At 39.1% G+C, this 18,471-nt stretch overlaps 1 protein-coding gene across 6 annotated transcripts; it reads right to left on the bottom strand.

The window, feature by feature from the left end:
* Positions 1-123: 123 nt before the first annotated feature.
* On the bottom strand, positions 124-18,382 carry atxn2l (ataxin 2-like). 6 transcript variants are annotated; one of them, XM_077212261.1, is made up of 24 exons: positions 18,064-18,382; positions 17,735-17,832; positions 16,577-16,616; positions 16,434-16,490; positions 14,971-15,042; positions 14,519-14,696; positions 14,311-14,432; positions 14,099-14,190; positions 12,903-13,130; positions 11,132-11,475; positions 10,951-11,037; positions 5,476-5,607; positions 5,325-5,393; positions 5,192-5,229; positions 4,299-4,648; positions 4,123-4,192; positions 3,892-4,041; positions 3,728-3,791; positions 3,164-3,324; positions 2,904-3,033; positions 2,698-2,804; positions 2,343-2,525; positions 763-934; positions 124-570 (listed from the first exon to the last, which is right to left on the bottom strand). In XM_077212261.1, exons 1-24 carry the CDS (start codon positions 18,082-18,084, stop codon positions 515-517), a joined length of 3,021 nt encoding a protein of 1,006 aa, XP_077068376.1. In that variant the 5' UTR covers positions 18,085-18,382; the 3' UTR covers positions 124-514. The 6 variants fall into 6 exon arrangements, with proteins under 6 accessions (XP_077068376.1, XP_077068374.1, XP_077068377.1 ...); XM_077212259.1 differs by having other exon boundaries at positions 3,143-3,324; positions 18,064-18,370; XM_077212262.1 differs by having other exon boundaries at positions 17,735-17,829; positions 18,064-18,370.
* Positions 18,383-18,471: the final 89 nt, after the last annotated feature.

Raw genomic sequence — 18,471 nt, 5'->3', positions numbered from 1 at the left:
AAATTTTATGTAAGAAAAACTTGAAAGGCATTTTCTAGTCACTGAATGTAGCAGTTAAAAAAAAAATCAAATCTGCTTTTAAAGAATTACATTTAAAACAAATCATGAGACAAAACACACATGGAGAGTTTAAAAATTTATTTTTATAAACCTTTTTTGTATTTTTTTGTTCTTTTTTTAACCATTTATTATTTGCTTATTTAATAAGGGGGTTGAAGACAAAGGGAGAGGTCACTGTATTTTTATAAAAATGTCCCTCATTCTTTCCATTTTTTGTATTACACACTCACTCGTTCCCTCTTTCTGATTTAGACACTTGTGTCCCCATCCGCTCAAATTAAAAATAGCAGGGGAGGGGGGAGAATAAAACAAGCACATTCAGTCTTGCCAGAGGTGAATAAAAACAAAATCTTTTTTCCATTGGTGGAGCAGGTGGAGGGTATATACACATGTGCGATCCCAAAGGAGAATCAGAGGGGTGCACTCTGCTCAGTCACCGTCTCAAGTCACACTGTTAGTTTCCAGGAGGGTGGAATGGAATCTGCTGGGAAGGATGACCCTGCACCGACACTGAGAGCAGAGAAAAACAGAATTTGATTGAGAAAAAAAACGAAAAAAAAAACAAAAAAACTCTGTAAACGTGTCTGCACATAGCTGCATATTAAACAAAACACTTGTATAATTAGCTGATTTTGGTAATAGAAAACAGAATGGTAGATAGCAAATCTAGTCAAATAGCACACTCTCCTGCAGGAAACTCACCCTGAGGGTGTCCAACGTAGGCGTAGTGCTGGTGGGGCCCCTGTTGGGGTGGGGGAGGGCCGTGCTGGGGACCAGAACCCTGCTGAGGGGGCGGGGCATGAAGCAACATCACAGGTGGTGGGCCGTGACCTCCAGAATGGTGAGGACCCGAGAGAGCACCTTGAACATGGGCCTGAAATAAAATACATTTATACTCAATACAAATATTACTACAAATAACTAAAATTTTATATATCAAATATTGATATATGTCAAAGCTTAATATTCAGCATAATTGCTCCAGTCTTCAAAGCTTAATATTCAGCATAATTGCTCCAGTCTTCAGTTTCACATGATCCTTCAGAAATCATTATAATACGTTGATTTGATGCCCAATTACTATTGGTGCTCAATTATTCATTGTCCTTATAAACTGAAAACATACTATTTTTTAGGATTCTGTGAATAGAAAGTTCAAAAGAACAGCATCTTTTGTAACAAATTGCTTTACTGTCACTTTTTGAACAATTTCTTGCAGGTACCAGCACTTTCATTTAAATACTACTTTTAAGACCTTTCCAAACAACAACAAAAAAAACAAAGACCTGTCCTGCACACAACTTTCTTTGACTTCTATGCGAACACAAAATCACCCTGCTCAACAGAGATATATGAATGAACACTGGACATTTCTGGGTTTAAATGAACTATAGCAGGGTAAAGGTCTATAGATGCATCTAAGGAGGCATTTTAGCACTACCATTTGCTCCAATGGTGAAAGAAAAAAGTCCATTATTGCCTTTCTATGACTTTCCAATAAAGGAAAAAAAAACAAAAAAAGATCATGGCAGTCAGATAGAAAGACTTTAAATTTACGATCACTCCCACGACAGCTGTATTAGAAACACCCTCATAGCACTTTTTTGTAAGGTTTAAAACATAAGAAAAAAAAAACATTTTGTAACATTAACGCTGCACTGAAAATTTGTAATAAAATAATTCTACATTTTTATTTGGTGACACAAAAAGCAATAACAAGAGTGATGCATTTTCTGGCAAGTCTAGCCTAGCATTTCAGTAAGAAATACTACAGATATTGAATAGTCATCAAATATAAAACTGCATAGACTTTACTGTATGAATTAAATATGCTACACAACTTTTCAGACAAGAGCAGCGAGTGATTCTCTCTTTATCGTTTGTTGTTTGATTAAAATGCAATAAATGAACCTGCTGCGGTCTATGACCGAATGCACAATTATAATGACTGACGCATTAGTGATGGGCGTGATTAATCGACGATCACCTTAATTTGTTATTGATTAAACTAATGCTGGTTGCGTTGCGTAGTGTGAGTCTTGAACCAATGAAATGAATTTCATTGTGTGGCAGCAATTAAACATTTTACCAGCCGGGGGCAATATTTGACGCCATACTCGGTTACCAGAGACTTTTTTAATCCTCAGATTAATGTTTAAACCTCGTGTTGACACTGGGATAAACAAAAATAAATCCAGTGACATTGAAATTCATATAAAGCAGACGTGCACTGTTGAGAAACGTGATTGCTGATGTGGAAGAGTTTTGTGTGTGGTTATCACCTGTGTCAGCTGTCCTAGAGAAGAGTATGGGTGAGGCATGGGCTGGTGTCCCGGCAGACTGTAGCCCTGAAGGGAGTAGGAGGCCTGTGGGGAACTGTGTCCTGGGGGCATGTTAGGGGGTGTGGGGGCTGACAGCGGCCCAGAGTGGTACAAAGACTGAGGCTGAGGACCAGACTGACCAGACTACAAAAGACAGACAGTCAACACAGAACATTTAGTATCATTACCAAAGGCATCTGAAACCTAGGAGGATTTCTTGAATGAATATTTCTTGTAACGTAAAAGATTAAGTTCTTTTTCTTTGAGAGTTTGACAAATAGGTGTGTAGTTGCTATTGATTGGCAGCTGGACGTACCTGTCCTGGACTGGGGGCGGGGTGTTGGGGCGGCTGGCTGCCTGTGGGGGTGCTGGAGGGCTGAGGATGATGAAGGGAACCAGAGTGATGGGAGAATGACTGCTGAGCTGAAGGAGAAAGAAAAAAGAAATGTATACAGTTGACAACATAAATAAATAAATAAATAAATAAATCCATTCCACAAAAAAAAAAAAAAAAACGCTTACCATACATCCCCTGCTGAGGGGCTGGCGGTCCTTCAGTCTGACCAGGGTACTGTGGGCCTGGGGGACCAAGTCCCTGTGGGTGCCCTCCCGAGCCAAGCATTCGTGGTCCGCCCTGGAGCATTGAGTACACCTGAGACAGAGAAAAATAACAGGGGTTTTTTTTTTAGTGAAGTTGGCCATCCACAATACAATCTTGAAAAAATCTTGTTTAATTGAAATACTAGAAGCATTTGTTCTACCGGAAACGTGTAGGTTGGTACCTGTCCAGGGTAGTGGGGCATTGCTGATATGACCTGGTTGTACTGCAGATATGAGGGAGGGTAAGGAGACGCCACCAGAGGAGGTCCTGCTGCTGATGCCGCGGCCTGGAGCATAGGGGGCGCTGAAGAGCTGTGGTCTGGACGAGAAGTCACCACAGATCCTGAGAAACAGGTGGCAGAAGTAATACACGGATATACAACACTTTTCATGTGTAGAGTGCAAAATAGGGCCTGAAACTCTTATGAGTTATTAACTCTTTATGTTTTTATTATTATTATTAATGATAATAAAAAGAATATTACAATAGAATCTGAAAATATATATATTTTTAAATACAAAATTTCAAATAGGAGTTTTAGTCCCTATTTTTGTTATTATTAATAATAAGAATCCATTTAAATTAAGAGTTTCATGCCCTATTGTAAGTGTTGTTAAAAACTAAACCTTAAAACCATTTAAAGCAAGCATTTAAAATAATCTGTATTGATATATGGATTATAATAAATTAACAACACTACTACTAATCCATACACTATTAATAAAAAGTTCAATGTAAGCATTACCTTTTGCTCTTTGGTACTTCCCTTGACCAACATTTGTCATGGGATACGAGTACATCTGAGGTGCCTAGAAAAAAGGAGAGTCAAAAAAAGAAAAAGTACATATAACATCTATGTTGCAAACTACTCTATAAAAGTTTTTGAAAATGAGCAGAAGGGACAAAGACCTGTACGGAGTGACCCTGTATCTGGATGGGCGAGACATAGCTCAGGTACTGGGTGTTGTAAATGGCTCCCTGGTTTGGTGGGGGCTGCAACACCACTGTTGGGCTGGGCGGAGTTGGCCGTGGCGGGGTGGGAGCGGCTGAGGGCTTCACCTGCAAAATAGACATGGCACACTTAGCTTTTTAACGGCTGTATAAAGGAAACTAAAAAGTGAAAAAAATCAATGCTCTCACCATGCTGAGGGGAGCCTTGGTGGGGTTGAACTCTTTGGCGTTGGGGTTGAGTGTAGATTTCTTTACTTGACTGCATAGGAAAGTGTTTTGAAATGCATTGATTACCAAGTTAATCAATAGTAAATAATTTACCTAGTAAATCAATTAAATCAAATATTCTGAAATGGTTAACTTACTCAGTCATTCCTTCTGACCTCTCAGCGGCCTCTGGTTTGCTCTCCTCACTGCCTGGGGTCCCGGGTTGGGGCGTCCCTGCCGTTTGCCTTTCTGCAGTTGAATTTTGCATGGCAGTACCGGATAGGGCAGTGGGTGCAGAGATGGGTGTGGCTGGTGGAGGGGTGGTGGTCGCCACCCCTTCGGCATTTGTCGCTCTACTTCTCTCTTCTGCCGGAAGCTCAGTTGTGGGCGGGGCTGCTTTAGCTTCTGTAGGAGGGGTGGAGTCTGTTTGTGTGTTGTGGGCGGGGTTTGTTTGAGAAGAGTCAGTGGCCGAAGTTTTGGGGTTGGAAAGGGTGGAACTAGATCGAAGCTAAAAATCAGAAAGGGAAAATTTTAAAAATGTTAATTCCCTTGAACTTTTATTTAACTGACAAAAGTACAAAGAAAAGATTTGCAATGTTTCCACTGACCTAATAAATAGTATTTTGTAAATATAAACAAATTTAGATTTTGTTGGATGCAACCGATGAAATGGTTATAGAATATCCAAGTTAAACTCTTTTAAAATGGACCACAATAAGTAGGTGAATTGGTCATTATCCGAGGGTATTGTGATGGAGTATAAAAGGAGCATCTTGGTCTATGAAAGCAAAGATGGGTCATGGCTCATCACTTTGTGCCAAATTTCATGAAAGAATTGTCAAATTCGAAATCAAAATGTGAGTAGTTCAGAAAAACATTGGAATTCTTTTTTTGTACTTTGTTTAAAAAGAACTAACCAACCAAATATTCTTGATTTTATTGCATTTTACAAAATGACCAAACTTTTCTGAAAATGGGGTTGTAATTACAAATTCAAAAGAAGTACCCACTCAGAGTACTCAATTTCAGATGCAGTCTATGACACACTCACCCTAAAATCAGTACCAAACTTGCGAAGCTCCTCGAGGACTGTAGAGATTACGAAGACAGAGAGAAGAACATTTATTGGCTAAATGACAAGTGAATGTAATGAAGTTACCAAGAAATAACAACTTCAGGATTACCTTTGCCGCTCTCACCATCCTGAGGACTAACTGGACTCTCCGTCCGTTCCTTAGACAGAATTTCGTTCACTAAAGTTAAAGAAAGAGTTAAGATTGTCAGACGCATGTATAAATGAACAGTTTGTAACCACCTAAATTTATAACATCTCACCATCTACAGGGAACAGAGGGGTGGGGCCAGTGGGTTTAGGGGTCACCATGGTAACTGAAGAGGTATCCACGTAGCTAGGAGTAGCTAGAGGAGAGTCCTGGGAAGGAGCATCTGGTTTGGGGGAACGAGAGACTGGAGAGAGAGAGAGAGAGAGAGAGAGAGAGAGAGAGAGAGAGACAAAGGTTAAAAAAAAAGTTAAATTTAAGATAAACAAAGGAACAGAGGATAGAAATTTATATGCACCCCGTTCAAAAGGTTGAGGTTAGTAGCTTTTTTGGTTTTGAAAAATATTTGTAAACCAAAAAAACGTTTTGCTATGGTTATTTTGTCTGTTTTTTTAGAACAAGGTTTCTCTGCACTAAATCAGCCTTTTATAATGATTTCTGAAGGATCATGCGATACTGAAGACTTGAGTAATGATGCTGAAATTTCAGCTTTGACATCACAGAGAACTACATTTTAAAAAATTAATTGTAAAATATTATAATATAATTTTTTATTTTTTGGTTTGTTTGTTCGATCATCCTCAGTGAACATGAGTCTTAACTTTTGAATATATAGGTGCTGGTCATATAATTAGAATATCATCAAAAAGTTGATTTGTTTCAGTAATTCCATTCAAAAAGTGAAATTTGGATATTATATTCATTCATTACACACAGACTGATATATTTCAAGTGTTCATTCCTTTTAATTTTGATGATTATAACTGACAACTGATGAAAACCCCAAAATCAGTATCTCAGAAAATTAGAATATTGTGAAAAGGTTCAATATTGAAGACACCTGGTGCCACACTCTAATCAGCTAATTAACTCAAAAGACCTGTAAAGGGCTTTAAATGGTCTCTCAGTCTAGTTCTGTAGGCTACACAATCACGGGGAAGACTGCTGAGTTGACAGCTGTCCAAAAGACGACCACTGACATCTTGCACAAGGAGGGCAAGGCACGGCACAAAAGGTCATTGCTAAAGAGGCTGGCTGTGCTAAAGAGGCTGGCTGTTCACAGAGCTCTGTGTCCAAGCACATTAATAGAGAGGCGAAGGGAAGGAAAAGATGTGGTAGAAAATTGTACAAGCAATAGGGATAACCGCACCCTGGAGAGGATTGTGAAACAAACCCCATTCAAAAATGTGTGGGAGATTCACAAAGAGTGGACTTCAGCTGGAGTCGGTGCTTCAAGAACCATCACACACAGACGTATGCAAGACATGGGTTTCAGCTGTTGCATTCTTTGTGTCAAGCCACTCTTGAACAAGACACAACGTCAGAAGCGTCTCAGCTAAAGACAAAAAGGACTGGACTGCTGCTGAGTGGTCCAAAGTTATGTTCTCTGATGAAAGTAAATTTTGCATTTCCTTTGGAAATCAAGGTCCCTGAGTCTGGAGGAAGAGAGGAGAGGCACAGAATCCACATAGCTTGAAGTCCAGTGTAAAGTTTCCACATTCAGTGATGGTTTGGGGTGCCATGTCATCTGCTGGTGTTGGTCCACTGTGTTTTCTGAGGTCCAAGGTCAACGCTGCCGTCTACCAGGAAGTTTTAGAGCACTTCATGCTTCCTGCTGCTGACCAACTTTATGGAGATGCAGATCTCATTTTCCAACAGGACTTGGCACCTGTACACAGTGCCAAAGCTACCAGTACCTGGTTTAAGGACCATGGTATCCCTGTTCTTAATTGGCCAGCAAACTCGCCTGACCTTAACCCTATAGAAAATCTATGGGGTATTGTGAAGAGGAAGATGCGATACGCCAGACCCAACAATGCAGAAGAGCTGAAGGCCACTATCAGAGCAACCTGGGCTCTCATAACACCTGAGCAGTGCCACAGACTGATCGAATCCATGCCACGCCGCATTGCTGCAGTAATTCAGGCAAAAGGAGCCCCACTAAGTATTGAGTGCTGTACATGCTCATACTTTTCATGTTCATACTTTTCAGTTGGCCAACATTTCTAAAAATCCTTTTTTTGTATTGGTCTTAAAGGGTTAGTTCGCCCATTTAAGACATGAAGTTGTATGCAATCCTTACCAGCACTATAGTGCATACACACTGACCCACTCTGTTGTCACCTCCCTGGTCAGAGTTCTGGCCGCTGGAAGTTTTTCAATAAAGTACTCCCGGTTATTTTCCGGGGCCATAAAACTGTGGTTTTTACGTGAAAAAATGATTTGCGTTTCAAAGCTTGATTAATTTACCACACAAAAAACACGCCGGTCAAAATTCATACCTCAGTTTTAATCGGCAATATTTTCTATCCATTTCTATCAATCCGCGCTGCTGTCAACGTCAACAGTGCGCACGTTCCGATCAGCTGTTCCATAGTGTTTACACAATCGATTGACAACGACATAAAAAGTATTAAATTAACATTGGTGCGAACTTGTAAATTCCCAGGCTGTGACCACAAGGATGTGCCGGGATCAAAGTTCAGATTCCATTGTTTTCCTGTTTCGAATATAACTTTGAGACAGCTTTGGCTGGTTGCCATCGGCTACTCTGCGGGAGCTAAAATATCCAGAATAAAGGATATTCGTGTGTGTAGTGCTCACTTCAGCGAAGACGATTACATCCCCAACCAAGGAGGAAAAGGAAAATAAAAGAGTTTTGCTGTACCAGTACCACGGGTAAGCTCTATTTACTAACTTTATGATCCCATGTCTAAACTGTACTGTAAACAAGCTGATGTTTAGATTCCATTATAAAACACGTGAAAAGATGTCTAATATAAAAACAGTATATAGGGATATTGGTACAATATGCTGAGAAAACTATTTGATTGAACACACACACAATTGAGGTTGTGTTGCAATCAATAACATTTGATTTGATCTTGTATACTCCGGTTCATAAAGGTATCCCTTTGTCGTTGTGCTAAAATTACTTTCATCATCCAATCCGTCTGACATTGTGCTAAAATTGGTTTCATCATCAGAAGTTTCGCAGTCAGACATGTTGTCAGCGAGTCGCGCTATCATCAGCTGATCGGAACGTGCGCACTGTTGACGTTGACAGCAGCGCAGATTGATAGAAATGGATAGAAAATAGTGCCGATTAAAACTGAGGTATGAATTTTGACCGGCGTGTTTGTGTGGTAAATTAATCAAGCGTTGTGCATTTTTACATGAAAAAATGATTTGCGTTTCCGTTTTGTGGCCCCGGAAAATAACCGGGAGTACTTTATTGAAAAACTTCCAACGGCCAGAACTCTGACCAGGGAGGTGACCACAGAGTGGGTCAGTGTGTATGCACTATAGTGCTGGTAAGGATTGCATACAACTTCATGTCTTAAATAGGCGAACTAACCATTTAAGTAATATTCTTAAATTTTGGAGATACTGAATTTGGGATTTTCATTATTGTCAGTTTTAATCACAATTAAATGAAATAAACATTTAAAATATATCAGTCTGTGTGTAATGAATGAATATAATATCCAAATTTGACTTTTTGAATGGAATTACTGAAATAAATCAACTTTTTGATGATATTCTAATTATATGACCAGCACCAGTATGTATGCATGTGTGTATATATATATATATATATATATATATATATATATATATATATATATATATATATATATATATATATACATACACATACAGTGTTGTGTCTGAATGCGTTCATTGAACGATAGTTCATGAACTCGTTCATATTTTGGGCGAACGTAACTGAACGTACTGTATTACTGCCTGATGAACGATACTGCAGTGGTTCTCAACTCCAGTCCTCGGGACCCACTGCTCTGCACATTTTTTATGTCTCCTTATTTAACACACCTGATTCAGATAACCAGCTCGTTAGGAGAGACTCCTTGATCTGAACTGAGTGTGTCAGATAAGAGAGACATAAAAAATGTGCAGAGCAGTGGGTCCCGAGGACTGGAGTTGAGAACCACTGCGATACTGTGAACTCGTTCATTCTGGTGTCTGTTAACGGCACACTCTTTCAGTTTAACTTCGTTCAATAGGGTGCCAGATTTCTACAGAGCCTTCCAGGCGAAAACCCGGCTAAAACACACCGTAAACAGGCCTTAAAATGTTGCGGAAAAACACCCAATCTGGCAACACCAGCCACCAGTGTTGCTACGCCGCATGCATCATCAAAACAAAGCAGCAAGGAGGCGTCGTATGATCATTTAAACAAGTTTTATGACAAGGTCGGTGAGGATGGGAAAAATCTTAAATTTCTGTGCAAACTTTGCCCGCCGATAAAATAATTGCTGTCTGTGGTTCTATATGGGCTGTTTGGCAATCATTTTGAAAAATAATAGCTTGCAGCAACATATGGAAAAAAAGAACCATGTCAAAATTGATGTATGAACTGAACTAGTTCATTTTAAAATCTGTGAACTGAACTTTGAACTAGTTCATGTAGAACGTGAACTTCGCCAACACTGTAGTTAGACAGAAGTCCAATTATCTTAGGCCTCGTTTACACCTGGGATGAAGATGGGTTGAAAACTTCTGGTCGATCGGATCACATGTGGACGACACTAAATACAGGTGTAAATAAGTGGTGCTCACTGCAGAGTCAAAAAACGTCCAGCTCCACATCTCTAAACACTAATGGGGTGGAGGGATAGAGTTGTGGATAGGGTTAGGGTGTGGTTGTTATTCTAGCTCCACCCATAAGGCCCAAATGGCATTCGCTCCTCCTCGCTGGATGTCTAGCAAGAGGGAGCTAGATGTAAGCTCCGCCCATTTGCACTGCAGTGAGAAGCCTCTCAGTGTAAACGGGATCTAAAACGTTTTGAGCTGAGTTACCTTTTCAACGTTAGTTACCCTTTCAAACCAGCACGGTCAAGTTTACATGCGCATTTGAGTCATTTTCTGCAGATGTAGCTTAAGTTGTAATAGGTATATATATATGATTAATCTAATATTGGATGTGTGTGTTTTTTTGTGGAGTTTATTAACCCTCTAGCAAATTGCTGCAGAGTGGTGTTTATTCACAATTTCAGCTCAAATGCAATGCACAATATTATTGACTGGGTCATTTGAGACGATCAGTTTCATTTTCAAAAACACTGATGCATCATAATTTAGTAGTGTTATTTTTTCAAGTCATATGTTCATGTTGTTTTCATAAACATTTCATATTTTGACAACAGTCTTAAAATATTTTCATTATCTCTATGACGGACATGCCCCACCCACAGACACCCCCACTCGAGGAAATCAGGACAGAAGTGGTTGAAAGTAGACAAAAGAGACGGATTAAAATACCAGGTGTAAACAGGTAATTTGCTTTAGTAAAGCTATATTTGTCAAGTGCAATAATCCAACCTTTTTACCATATGTAGCCATTATTAAGCCAGTGAAAAATATGAAGTATGCAAACAATGAACATGACATTAACCCAGGGTTAAAGATGACCCTGGGATAACAATTTTAAATGCCAAAAGCCCATAATGCTCAGTTGGACATCATAATACTGTGTGTGTGGGTATGCGCATGTATGCATATTGACCTGTAGGGGAGGAGTGAGAATTTGAAGTACGCAGGTTTCTGTTGTTCTGTCCAGGCCTTTGAGACTTGGGTGACATTCTAGATGACACTAAAAGAGATACATGCGATGTTCATTAGTAACACAGAGGGCAGTAACCATCATAAACAGTGAAAGCAATAGGCCTCACGCACACGAAACTTACCTCCATTGACGGGCCGGGCCGAGTCTGAGAGAGCCTGTGGGTGTGAGAGTGAATGTGGGAGTGTGTGTGGGGAAGGAGGGCTAGAGTGACCTGGCTGTGTAGGTGAGCTGCTCTGTGACTGGTGTGTAGAGTATCCTCCTCTGACAGACAGTGGGCTACTCCTATCAGTGGGAGGAATAGGCTGACCACTACCAGAGGGGAGGGGTCGAGGGGAGGAGCTTGGGGGGCCAGGTCTATTTGTTCGATTAGGCAGGGTGGATACAGCTCCACCTCTTTCGCCCCTTCCAGAAACTCTCATTTCTAGATCCCTTGCCCTCTGGGGTAGAGGAATGTACTTGCTCTCCCTAAAATAAAGATAAAGACAGCAATGATCACCAGTATACTCAGGACCCAAAGTTATAATCGTTAACGAAAACGAACGAAAAAACGAAAACTAGGAGGGAAAAAACATTGCCGTTAACGGAAATAAAAATAAAAACAAGGCATTACAAAAAAACGATAACTAACTAAAACTGTAATGCGTGTTTGGCAAAACTAACCAAAATAAAATTATAGAGTAAATGTCCTTAGTTTTCGTCTTTGTCAATGTCTTGGGCCGCCGCACCGGCTGCCACATTTGCGTTTCATTATTCATTTAAAAAAAAAAACGCAGCGTATTCGTTCAGCTGCATTTCCTTTCCCTGCTCTCTCTCTGTCACTCACGCGTCTCTCTCACATACACGCGCACAGACACACACACACACACACACACACACACACACACACACACATACACAGCCCCTCCCCTCCGTGCACACCGCGTCTCCATGAAAACGAGTGTTCGTTCGTTGAAAGCAAGTTCGCGAAAGGTTGGTATCTCGTGAACACCTTAACACAATCACACATTTAAAAGTGGTATAACAAATATGGCAAATTCTGAATACAATTGTGTCAGTGTGTTAATGTCGACCAGAGAAGCGATTGCGGCTTCTTTAGAAAGTTTGAAATGCATTTGGGTTGTCGATCAAAACACGATAAGCTGCGATTCAAATATTAGATAAATAATGTTGTCATTTTTTTACTCTTACACTGAATGTTTGCTGCTTCAATCCAAATGAGTATTGTATAGGGTAAATTTAGTATTGGGTGTGGAAATTGTACAGCTGTGGGATTTGTATAGGGTGTGAATTTTGTATAGAAGATGTGTAACGTAGATTTTTGGTACGGCGTGTGGATTTTGTAGAGGTAAAGAGATTGAGCTCCCTGACAGCAATGTCTTGTGAGGCTCATAAATGTGTTGATAGGCTACATGCTGTGTGTCTTCTTTAATCTTGGCTATTTCGTTTTTTTCCTGGGACACGTCATTTACTCATTTTGCACTTACTGTGGAGTCTTGTGTAGACGTTTAACATATTTGTGCCCATATGTATATTTTATCTAGCTACTGGTGTTATTGTTGAATACATATTTCGTTGAGTTATTATTACACAATACTTTTTTCGGACCTTTTTGAATCTTGCCCCTGACAAATTACACAAAGAGTGCTTGCCCCCCGAAATTACAACAAAAAAAAGACTAAAACCAACACTAAAACTAATAAAAACTAAACTAAAACTAAGCATTTTCAAAAAATAAAAAATAAACTAGCAAACCCACTTTAAAAACTAATTTAAACTAAACTAAATTTAATAAACAAAAAGTCAAAACGAAATAAAAATGCAAAACTATAATAACCTTGGAAGGACCACATAAGATAACAGTAAGCGAAAGGAAGAAAAAGATTGAGTCAAACCTGCTCCCAGCACTAGAGAACCCAGGGCTATCCCTTCCTCTTTCCCTTTCGCCGCCATCACGGTCCCGAACCACAGCGCTGAATTTGTCTTCCTCGGTTCGTCCATCATCATTCTCCAGGGCTACCCGGTGACGATACTGTGAACTAGCTTCAATCTCATTGGCCAATCGGGCAGCTCGAGCTTCTCGCTGCCTGAAGCCTTCGGTACTGCCCCGCTCCAGAGGAACCCTAGCAGAGAAAGGCACCAAAAATCAAGTAAATATCACATACTTCTAACAGGACTCCTGCAAAAAGTTTATAAAAATCTAATTTAAGACCTGCACAAAATTACACCCATGTTCATACTGAGCAAACCCATACATTCTCAAAATAAATCCATATCAAATTATTTTTCTTAATTAAACCGGTTGGGGCACTCATATACTGATTAAAATATATCTTGAATATATTTCCAGTAGAATATGTATTGAAATCGGATTATGTACTAATATATCAATATGTACAAATCAGACATTGAGCGATACTGGATTTTGCTAAAACAATTATGTGCTTAAAGAAAGGCAATAAACTGATTGTGAAAGTACTAGTAAAATTTATTTGCTGTATGTTAATGTTCTTGGCCTTTCTTGCTTGTGACGGGTGATCCAGAGAGAAACCACAAGAGTCTATACTGAACATATGCCAGATTCAGTTTAGTAGGAAACCTAATGCATAATGCAGGACTTATAATAACGGGACTACTATTTTGAAATGCCTATGCTTTACTACCAGCCTCTCATTCTAAAAGATGAGAAAATATGCACAATGTGACAATGTTTACTTAAACGGTAATCATAAGCAATTGCTAGGCATAAATGAGAGGCATTCATTGACTGTACACGCTTTGAAACCATGAGCCTGTAAAACATAAAACAGTGCAACTTTTGACTTTAAACGTGCAGCGCTCACATTTATTTAATTAAATCATAGCCAGTTAAAGATTAATAAATCACATTGGGCCATATACCTGTTTTTTCCATCCCCCAACTTAAATGTAAAAAAAAAATCTTTATTTTAAGAGTCAAGACTTTATGAACTGAAATTTAAGACATTAGGAAAGAGTGGGAATCCTGTTTGAAGCACAAAAGGCTTTTCCACTTCCAACTTTAAAGGTAAAAAAAAATAAAACATTTAAAAGTCACAGGACATCAACGTACGTGTACATGGCGAGACTGGAGTCATAGGTGGACTTCACCCCATAGGTCTCCTCATTATAGCGGAACATCTCGCTGGCATCCCAGCCATTAGACTGAAAGTGAGAAAAGGAGCTTCAATCATGTAAAACCTCCACCTAAAGACATTAATTCCAATAATACACTTATTTGTGATCATATTCGGTTGTATATACGAGCATGTGGGTGGAACTCACTGCATCTGCATCTAGGTCAAAATTTTCTCCGTTGCCATCGCCTCCATCCCACCTTTGAAGGACCTTCTCTCTGTGGTCACCGTTTATTCTTGTTGAGCCGATTGCAGAGTCTGTGAAAGTGTCTGAAAACACAAGCACACACACACAAAGTATTAAAAATATTTCTATTTCTTACAACGCCACTCAAGCATACCTCTGTGTTACACACCTCGGATAGCGTAGTTGAGATCCACATCTCTGCAGATCATAGTGACTAGGTCACTAGGGCCAAAGATCATGGTGTCTGTGATCTCTTCTCTCCTGGGATGGACAGGTGTGCCGCCACCACCGCCTCCATCTCCTTCCTCATTTTTCACCTTGTGCACCGCATCCACTGCCAGCTCACACTAAACACAGATATTGAGTGGGATTTGAGCAATGTGTCAAATTTATTGAGGCATTGCTCAGAAAAATACACATTTGGCACAAAAAAAAAATATTTGTATTAATCTCAAATTTGGAAAAACAAATCTGAACTTGGTTCAGAGAGAACAAAGCCTGAGATTCTAGAAAATGTAGGTTATCAATTAACTTAAAAACAACAGCTTCAAGCGCAAGATTCAGAAAGCAGGATCAATGCAGATGCAGTGTCTGCCAGTAGATTTGGAGAGACAGACTTACACGTGAGCTTAATGTCTTAAAGATCCCCTCATATATACTGCCGTTCTTCACCATAACATCACATCTGGAGCCCTGAGGGAAAGATGCATATGCATGGCAAGTATTTATAGTGTTGTTTAATGCTGAAAACAAATTAGAGTAGCCAGTCTTAAAACTAGGGAGCTTTAAAATGTCTAAAAAAAAAAAAGTATCATTATTTCAATTCTATGGAAGCCCATTTCCGCCATAGTTGAGTAAAAAAAAAGATTATCTAAGTCATAATGAGAAATTTTCTCATAATTATGACTTACTATCTCATTATATTGAGAAATTCTCATAATTATGACTTCACATCTCATAATAATGAGAAACTTTCTCGTAATAATGACTTAACATGTAGTAATAATGAGAAACTTTCTCAAAATAATGACTTATTTTCTCCCACATATACCCATATATTTTATGAAGATGTTACACTTAAACTTAACGAATAAATGTAATAATGCAACTTTAATCTGATAGTTTTGTAAGTTCACTGAACAATTTCCATAAGTGTGCACAAGCAGGCGTCCTTCGTTACCATGGAAACCGTCCTGCTTCTGCTTTCCACTTTCACACGTTTTCGTGGGCAAGGAAAAGTATGGAAGATACTGATGATTTTTTAATTGATGTTATTTTATAATACTACAGATTGCACTTCTTAGTTCACACTGACTTTAATGAAAACAACTGGTTTGCAGATCGTGCCATGTTTGCTGTGATGCATTTACACGGCTTTGACCAGCGGATATCGCTAGCGTGGCACTCCCTTCTGTTCCACTGCTTTGCGCAGGCGTAGAAGTGTGAGAAAATAAGTCATTATTACGAGAAAGTTTCTCATATTACGAGATGTTAAGTCATTATTTCGAGAAAGTTTCTCATTATTACGAGATGTTAAGTCATTATGTCGAGATGTTAAGTCATTATTTCGAGATACTATGTCATTATTTTGAGAAAGTTTCTCATTATTATGACTTACAGATTTATATTTTTTACTCAACTGTGGCGGAAACGGGCTTCCATACAATTCCCCCCTGAACAACGGTTTCTTTTTTCCTTTTCTTTGAAGAAAAAAAGATTCCCATTGTCCAGAAAAACCTATAGCCTAAGTTGAGTGATTTCTAGACCTAGAAAAATCATGTAGATCAATAAAATTGCACAATACCATGGGCATGTTTATAACAAATACAAAAAAAAAAAAAAAATATATATATATATATATATATATATATATATATATACACACACACACACACACACTTTCTAGTTATGCCAAGCTTTAAAATATTTTATCAGGTAGAAACTGAAAAAAAAAAAATTCTTCTCCAATAAATTGCGAGAAGTTGATATTGTTAAATTGAGGTGGACCATTGGAGTCAAAAATTATCCAAGGAGGGAGCGTTTTTAACAGCCAACGAATACATTTATTTAATGCCAAAACTTACCACCACGGCTGTGAGGAAATGGAGCATCCTGGAGTTATTGTACACACCCTCAAACACCTACAAATAATGAATCAAAATATTTATTAATATTTTGTAAACTTGTAATGAAAAATTATTCTAAAACCGCATAAGAATTTACGTACAGGTGGTGACTGTGAAGGAATCTTCACAGAGTTTCTGTTTCTTAAGGAGAAAAAAAAAAGTAAACAGTCGTTAGTAAATATCAATAAATAAACAACAACTGACAAACAGAATTATTGAACAAAAAAATTATTTAGTAAATACCAATACATTAATTAGATATAAATAACAATCGACAGAACATTAATAGATTAATTGAACCACAAACAAAGATTTCAACGAGTTTTTTTTTTACACGACAATAACACGATCGAGATATTAAGTATTTTCTATACACATGAGCTGTATCAAATGTTCGGGAACGCGTCCAAATATGCTGTCTTTCCAGATTGGGACGTGAAACAGCCCGGTATTTCAAGAGTTGCTCTTCTGTTACATGTGTGGACAACAATTACGACACCGCGAAGCGCGTGCTAAAACAAAAGGACAATCATACACGAGTAACAAAATAACGATCGGATTGAATCTGGTTGCGCGTAACAACAAAATATAATTTATCAAAGCGGATGTGTAAACAATGGCAACAAGGCGCGTGTTTTAATTACGACAGACCGCAAAGCGGGTTAGCGGACCTGGCTAACACCACAAGCCGCAAATGCCGAATCGAAGACAAGACAAACAGCTTGACATTAACATAAGCAAATGCACACATTTTGTGTCCCTCGCCAGAATCAATCAAACCGATTATACATTACGAGTGTTTGTACTTATTTGTCATAAGCATCCCGGCTCTTCTTTAAAGGCGTATATAAAATGGCTCAAGACGAAAGTCGAACACAATACTGAATCATATGGGATCGGAAAACAACAACAAAACACTGCTGATCCCTTCCCATGACCCGCCTCCGAGAGCAGCCATAAGCTGAAAAACATGGCAATCAATTAAAATCTAAACTCTATTGGTTGAAAATATTCTTTCTGGGCGGATGTGTACCGTTTAAGACAATCCTGTCAATCATTGGCCCAAAATTGTGTCAATCAAATATGCTTCGTGGCTATTGGCTAGTTCTCCTGCTAATTTAACAAGGCTCGAAACGATTGGTGCTCAACGGACTCTATTAAATATGCGCTGTGGTCACGCCCACTTTGACCGGTAGGCCTCATGTTAAAATGACAATCCGCGGACTTTCTGAGTGTGGCAGCCCCAACATGTGCGTTACCTTCCCGGAGTGGGTCTGTTAGAGTTACTCCCTGGAACTGACGAAGCCACTGACCCCGAAGTTCCATTGGATGTTTTGCGGCCACCGGGTCCAGACTGCTGTTAGAAAGCATAGCGATTGTTAAATGCTGACACAAATGAAGAATTAATCACATTTACGTAACGTTATATTAAAAAGACGGCTAGCAGGTTTACTAGCATGTTACGTTACATATGAAAGTGGAAGGACGACAATAATTATACCCTGAAAGCTTTATGAGTTTTAATAATCTCGATTAAAGATTGTAAAATTAAAACAAGCTGATTGAAATTTGTATACGTGGTACTCACGTTCTGTCGGCGAAAAGACATATCTAGCCGCTAACTGAGTTGCCCGCTAAATTCTCCTTGTTGCCTATGACAAGCTAGTAAGTGGACTAGCCTGCCTGCGGTGTTATTTTTATTTTCCGCAGCGTTCTCAGATCCGCACGAGCGCGATCTCCGTTACGGCCCGAAGTCCAGTTCAGTCCGATATTCGGTTACGAACGAACACGAAGAGATAATGAGTCTTGTTTCTATTAAATATTACCGGCACCACGTCGCGTGAATTAGCCAGCGATAGACGCGAAGGCTGTTTTTTCAAAAACCCTTGATTGTCATTGGACAACATGCCGTGATGACGCAATGGCGCACAAGACCCGTATCACGTAGACAACCACGTAACGCATGCTTCGTAAAATAATCGCTCATGGTATACTT

Source organism: Siphateles boraxobius, unplaced genomic scaffold (assembly GCF_051911475.1).
Source record: "Siphateles boraxobius isolate OS27281-9 unplaced genomic scaffold, OSU_SipBor_1 66, whole genome shotgun sequence".
NCBI lineage: Eukaryota > Metazoa > Chordata > Actinopteri > Cypriniformes > Leuciscidae > Siphateles > Siphateles boraxobius.
The sequence above is the reverse complement of the archived record's forward strand: the minus strand, read 5'-3'. Positions and strand labels throughout refer to the sequence as shown.